This window comes from Mus musculus, chromosome 8, assembly GCF_000001635.26.
Source record: "Mus musculus strain C57BL/6J chromosome 8, GRCm38.p6 C57BL/6J".
In the NCBI taxonomy this organism is placed as follows: domain Eukaryota; kingdom Metazoa; phylum Chordata; class Mammalia; order Rodentia; family Muridae; genus Mus; species Mus musculus.
Window position 1 is genome coordinate 45,821,480 of NC_000074.6, and position 7,137 is coordinate 45,828,616.

Genomic DNA, 7,137 nt, shown 5'->3' on the forward strand with positions numbered 1-7,137 from the left:
GCCACCACCTCCATCTTACCAACATCTTTCAAAGCAGTACTGTTGTTATTTTAATTGGGCTGCATTTCCTGTGTGCAGCACTGATTTTGAAAACCAGCAGAGGTAGAAGAATTTCCAGGAAGGTTTGTTTATGTTTCCATAAAAACTTGTGAGGGTGCGTATGTGTGTGTGTGTGTGTGCGTGTGTGTGTGTGTGTGTGTGTGTGTGTGTGTGTGTGTGGGTGTGTGTGATCTAATTAAACCGCTATGGTAAATAAATTCTGACAAGCATATTTGGCTTTCATCATATAAAAATGAGCTGGGAATCCATGCCAAGGATGGTTTGTTAGTTCTGGGGACCTCGAGACTTCTCAGGCAGCTGCAGTTTGTAGCCTTAAATAGGCCTGTAAGTGGTTGGAACTCGGCCTCGGCCTCAGTAAGGCTAGAGAGTAAGAAACTGAAGGAGAGAGAATCACTTTCTCAAAGTGACTATGGAATATATCCATTGACATACCAGCCAGGGACAACAACCATGTCACACCTCAAGTTTGAGATTGGACAAGGGACCTTGCTGACAGCCCCCTTCCCTGTGAACATCCCAAATTACATCATTCTATCACCTGACCAGCCTCAGATGAACACGTGAACAACACAATGATTTTCCTCTTATCTCTTTTCTGGGCCCCAGGTGGGCATCCTAGTGAGGTGGCCCCGCCCAGTCTTACTTGCCACCTCTTCTAGGGTCTGGCTTTGTTTCTCTCCTTAACCACAGGCTGAAGCCTCTCCCAACAAAAGACCTCAGCAGACTCCAAATGGCTCAAAGTATGTAAATGACTGAAATTACCCACTAGAAGAGAACGTTATTAAGAAGGGAAGAAATCTCTAATGTGGGAACTTGGATGCCAGGCTCCAGAAAGGCTAAGCTCTTTCCTAGAACTCCCTGGAGCCAACTTTATCTGCATCCCATCATCAGGAAATACTCAAGAGTGTAGTGAGGGGCCAGTGAGGCTGTTGCACATTTATAGCACAGAGTTTGAATTCCAGTACTAGAACAGCTGTATTCTACAAAATATGATTTTTCTTTCCAGCTCAATAAAGTCATTAGAAGTAAAGCCTTCTTACTCCAAAAGAATTCAGTCTTGTCTACTTCTTAATAGTGGCCTAAAATAAATCCATAGTGCCCCAGGGTGTTGTTATTTTCTTGCATTAGCACACTTGTGTGACAGTTATAAAAAGCAATGGAAACAAATTTACCAGTCCTTTTAATTTTCTAGTTATACCTGTGATAGATAAGTTACATCATAAAATTTCCCCTCCAACAGCATATCAAATTCTTCCCAGCTTTCTTAGCCTCTGTAATATCAGTCTTTGCTTTCCAAGGTTCTAGTCCATGCTAATACTCACCAAGTTTAACTGTCCTAAATGTGGTTGTCAAAGAGATTCACTGTCACCATCTGTCTCTTAAAGAGTTCAGACAAGAAAAACAAAATGGCAGCCCTCTCTCGGTAATTCTCTCTCACACACACAATTAATTCAAAGGGGACTTTTTAACTAAAGCACAGTTGTTCTTCTACTCGGACACAGTTTTAAAAGTCTATAATCTACCAGCTGGCTGGGTCAGGGATGACCATGAATGAAGCCTCATCTATGACTCAAGGTCAAAGGTGAATTGCATCACGTCTTCAAATCTCAAATCCTATTCAGATTGTTATAATAGTACTGCTTTGAAGGATTTCCTGTGATAAACATAGCCTTCCTTTTATAATAATTTCTACCTCATTATTTATAAAATGCATGTTTGAAATTCTATACAATTCGATTTAGAATCATTTGAGAATTCAATTTCTACGCCTCCATTGTTTGTTTATGGTTATAGCTGGATAAATCTGCAATCTCTCTTGTTGGCATAGCTGCAAGCTGCATAAAACAAATACAATTAAATGTATATTCTATATTGTTAAGTAGCATCTGAATGATAGACATTCTATGTCTAGACAATTTAAAAGAGCAAGTCTGGCGTACGAATAACAAAATGCTTTTGCCTGATTCATGAATAGTATGACTTTCCCCTGAATTTCATTGTAAGTTTTAAAATGTTATGAAAACAGGGGTGGGGGGTGGGGATTTGATTCCCATGAGCATCTGAACACTTCCATTGACTTTACATGGTTAGCAAAGATTTGAACAATCTTAACAGGGCATGTTGTGCTAACTTCTCCAGTTTCACCAAGATGTGAAGTAAATTAAACGTGCGCATTTGTCCTGTTTAAGGTTTCAGGCTCTGTATAACTATACTCCTAGGAACGAAGATGAGCTGGAACTCAGAGAAAGTGATGTCGTTGATGTCATGGAAAAGTGTGACGACGGATGGTTTGTGGGTACGTGCCTGTTTATTCTCAGAAGCATTTAGCTCTTTTTATCACCTATGTGAGTTTGCTCAAGTGCATGGTTCGCTGTGATAATGGATCTCTCTGTGAATTCATGCTGTGTTATATACTCCTGCAGCCCTGCATTTTAATAGAGTATAGCATTTATTGCTTCTGTTATATGTGATTTTCTACTAGTCTTGATTCAACCAAACTAAGAAAATTTCCTTAAATAGCAAGCAATGGCTGTGATGTCACAATGGCAGTAACAAAAAGTTCCTTGTAATGTTCAACAGTGTTCAACGGAAGATGTCAGTCAACAGGGGAGATGCCAATTGATGGGGAGCAAGATGAAAGGAAACCTGACCCATTTGCTGATTCTGATGTAGCAGTCCTAAGTCTAGGGATTGTCCATCCATCCCTGCTTCCATTAGTAGAAGGGAAGACTCCCTTCCTTGCCACTTCAAAGGCAAGCCCATAGTAGTTACCACCTTAAAGACTGAAAACTCAGCCAAGAGCAAGCTTAACATTTCCCACTGCTCAACTGTTCTGGGGTCCCCAGCACCAAGGGACAGGGGAGGAGCAAGGCAGATGATGAAGAGGTGACATGAGGTCTTCTGTGAAAATATTTGTAGACAAAAGTGTACGCCCAGACACAAAGGAAAGAAGTGAAGAGGAAAGGATTAAGGTGGGGCTGGAGAGATGCTCAGTGGGAAAGACAACCTGGGTTCCATTCTCAGCACTTGTGCTGGCTATGAACTGTCTATAGCTCCAGCTCCAGGGTGACCTGACACCTTTTCTGGCCTCCATAAGCCCTCTGGACATGCAGTGCAGAGATGTGCATTCAGACACCCATACACATAAACATTTGAAAAACAACAACAACAAAATATATATGTATGTATGTATGTGTGTGTGTGTGTATATATATATATATATATATATATATATATATATATATATATATATATATATATACACATATGGAAAACTTTCTCTAGATTGGCCAAGCAGAGCTGAGACAATACAAGAACAGAGGCTACACGGGCAGACACGTGTGCTAGATTCTACTGTTTGTATTAATCACCATCTGGAAGAAAAAGGGAGTAGTTTACATACAGGGTTTGCAGGAATAGAAATCAAACCAAACCAATAAATTATACAATGTTAATGAGAAATGGAATTTTAGAGACCCTACCCAATCTACTATGCCAAAATGCAAAAGAATGTATTGTCCAGACTTAGTAGAAACTATCCAAAGAACTGTATCATTTGAAACCAAAACCATGTTGGAAATCATTCTCAAATGGTCGGACTCCATTCCACTTGCCTAGAAGAGTAGTCTTGCACATTTTAAAATGTAGTGATTTTTCTATTGCTCAACATTCTATATTTTGTTAAGGAGGGTAACAGTCCGTTTTTATTTAGCAAGTGAGGTAGCACTGACTGTGAGGTTATAACACTTGTGATATTGGCAGCATCAATGTAGTGGTCGGTGTGGTACCGCAGAGGCAGCCTCTGGCTCCTGAATCAACCCCTGTGCTTTATCTGTCATTGTGCCACACTGCAACCTCACAGTTATCTCTTACTCCTTGCTTGGCATCGTGGTGAGCCAACTCCTACCACCCAGCTCTTCTGCGTGATTGTTTTCTAGATTGAGAGGCTGGGCTTGCCCCTTTAGCTCAGTGTGATGGAAATCTATCTTTTATGCTCATGAAAAGATCACCACAATCGGGCAAAACAATTAAGTTGCCTGCTTTCTCTTTCTATTGTCTTAAAGTGAGTTTTCTTTATTCCCTCCCAGACTATTGGGAGCTTACATTCTCAGCGAACCCCTGTAGGCAGAAAGTCTTCACGCTGACCTAGGACCTGACATTCCATCGCTGTTACATACCTTTTCATTTATTGCTTCTGTTTTCAGGAACTTCAAGAAGAACCAAATTCTTTGGTACTTTTCCCGGAAACTATGTCAAAAGGCTGTGACTCACCTCACTCCTACTTTATGCCACATTTCAGCCACACATCTGCATTAACCCACCTGAAACATCCCAGCAGGCCCCTTGCTGCCATGCCTTATGGTTCCCAATCAGCCATTACCATCTCCACCTGCCGCCAGCCACCAAATCACCAGCAGGAGGGTCTGCCTGCCACTGGGAGCCTTGGGGAGGCTGGGAGCCTTAGAGAAACGCAAGCTCACGCCTTCATAAATATGCAGTTTCCTGCTTTCTGCCCTGAACTTTGAAATGCCTGTGTAAGGAATCAAAATGAACATGATCGTACTTTTTAAAAGTGAAATAATTAAGGAAGAAAGAAAGAGGAAAAAAAGAGAGAGAGACTCTCCAGGAGACTGTCTGGTGTCATGACTGAATCGCCACCTCTCTGGAAGGTGTACCGTCCTCAGGAAGCCAGAAGGTTTTGTTTTGTTTTTTTCTATGGTTCTCATTTTCACCCTCAGCTTGGCAGTTCATTTTCTTTTCACGAGTTTGCCTAGTGCTCTGGTTTACACTATATGACAACTATACTTCAGCTGTTCTTTGCCTGCACTTATTATATACATTGTTTCATGCACAGTTATTACAAATCAGGAGCGTTTGGAAAGTTCACTGGGACGAGTGTGATTTTTTGTTGAGTGCATTACATCTTCACATGGGGGCGGGGAGGTCTTTTCCCTGCCCATGTTTTTTTGTGCTTATTAGAGGTGCAAACAGCGAGCGATTAAGAACTGTTGGTCAACTGTTACGAGACTATAAAAGGCTTAGCCACACTACGGGACAAATTGTGTTGTGAATTCGCATTGCTGTTTTGTGTACTAAAACGTAACCATTGGCATTGTGAACAACAAGCTCTTAGTGGTGTATTTACCTGTTAAAACTTAAAAGCAGTGTTAGTGAGTTAGGCAGAGAGATGAAAGTAATACAGTCAGTAAGTTTCACTGCGTGCACACTGACACGTTTGAGATTGTAGGAGGACATATAATTCATATGCTATGTTGTACATTTTATGGAAATATAAAAGAATCCCACATTATTTTATAGAGTACTTCAGGAGCATCCTAAGTGTTAAGGCTGGCTTTAGCAAGGATTATGATCAATACAACTATTTTTACTACAATAATTATTTTTCTTCTATGAGACCCAGAATCCTGACTCCATTTGCAGACAGGAATATATATGTGTTGAGCCTGATTTTTTTTCTGGTGTGTGTAAAATACTTCCTAGGAATACACTGGGCACTTTTGGAAATAATGTTTAAATCATTCAGGTTGTGTTCCTGTCCCCAAAACAGATCTACAAAATAATACCAAACCTGAAAGATTCCATGGATTTACGGTGCCTGCATTCCACATAGCCAGAGACTTAGCTTTGTATTTCAAATGAATTTGCATAAAACCTGTTCATCTTTAGCACCTTATAGACAAAACTTTTTATGGCTTTTCTCCCATGGGCAATGCTTGATCTTATACAACACTTACACTCTAGAATATTTTGTACATATGTTTGTTCTTTTTTTTTTTTTTTTTGTACAGACTATTTACTTGTTCAAAAAAAACAGTAAGATCTCCCAATTTGTTCTTTATCCTGCACTTAAACTGAGTTTAAACTCTTTCAGCAGATCTCCCTTCGTGGTATCTTCACAGATCACAAGTAAATGTGAATCTGAAAGATAGCATCCACACAAAATTCTATAATCGGAAAGATCTTTGTAACTAATCTGAAATACACATAAATGTCAGTTACAGAGGAACATTGTTGGGGGCAGGAGGTAAAGAAACATCTTAGAGAAATCCACTTTACTATCAAGTTCACAACCAGTTTTATATTCGAAACGCTTGGAGTCAGCCAGCCAGCCACATGCAGCTTTGCTGATAAATGGATACCTTTTCACACCATTTATGAAAACAAAATTTCAACTCTGTTGCCTGTTCTATTTAAGAAAAATTGCTGTTTCTACTCTCTGTATCTGATTTTAAAAGGAAAAAAAAATTCACACCTGGCTTTCAGGTAACTGACTTTGGATTCTTACAAGCAAAGGTCATTGTGTTTTTTCTTGAGTAGATACCTAATAAATTTTGCTTGAAAGTACCTTGGCTTCTCACTGGTGTTTATGTAGACCTTGTCTTATTCCAAGGAATTAGTTAAAAATAGTTTGAAGCATTTTTGTCTCTGTTATCTTGACACACAGATGGAGAAATACTCAGAGGAGTATTTTAAAGTCTATCACTACCAAAGCCTACTTGCTAAATCCTCTACTTAAATATTACCCATCAGGCAAAGCACCACATCTCCATATAGTGCTGCCTCAAAACTGGCTATTTTCCAAGAAGTAATTAGTGATCACCTATCTTGTAACTTTTAAAAACTTATCTGAAAGAACTTTCCCATCATTGGTCTCTTGTTGAATTTCAAAACCCCTACCATGGAAGGTTCATGCTTTGTTGCCACACAAATAACAAAGAGCTACCACTTGAACTTGTGTCCTTCTGAATAGCTCAGTTCATTCCTGATCCCTCTGTTTCAGCCCAGATCCACATCTGTCAAATATTCAGAAACATGGTTCTGCCCTTGCCTACCAGTTTGTCGACATGTCCCGTGGCTTCTGCAGCCACACAGGACTCCTGTATTCCACTGGATGCTTTCCACTGTTGCAAGCTCAGTGCTGAGATGTGGTCCCCTGTGGGAAGACTACACCTCACAGACTGTTTGGTGGTCCTGTTTTCACCTGAGCACTGGACAGTCCCTTACTCTATAAACCTGAATCTGTCCACCCAGGTCACTGGAAGGCTAAGAGGAAAG

At 40.2% G+C, this 7,137-nt stretch overlaps 1 protein-coding gene across 47 annotated transcripts in view; it reads left to right on the forward strand.

Annotated features, from left to right (window-relative positions):
• Positions 1-6,427, forward strand: part of Sorbs2 (sorbin and SH3 domain containing 2) — a 320,119-nt gene extending 313,692 nt beyond the window's left edge. For 33 of the 47 annotated variants that reach the window (XR_001778428.1, XM_030243440.1, XM_030243439.1 and 30 more), the window contains 2 exons: positions 2,250-2,356; positions 4,266-6,426. Coding sequence is in view for 46 of the 47 variants with exons in the window: in XM_030243440.1 (XP_030099300.1) it covers positions 2,250-2,356; positions 4,266-4,327 (169 nt within the window). In the remaining variant the exon portion in view is untranslated. Of the gene's footprint in view, positions 1-2,249; positions 2,357-4,265 lie in introns of all 47 variants that reach the window. The other 14 variants (XM_017312684.1, XM_030243431.1, XM_011242200.1 and 11 more) reach the window with 4 other exon arrangements.
• Positions 6,428-7,137: the final 710 nt, after the last annotated feature.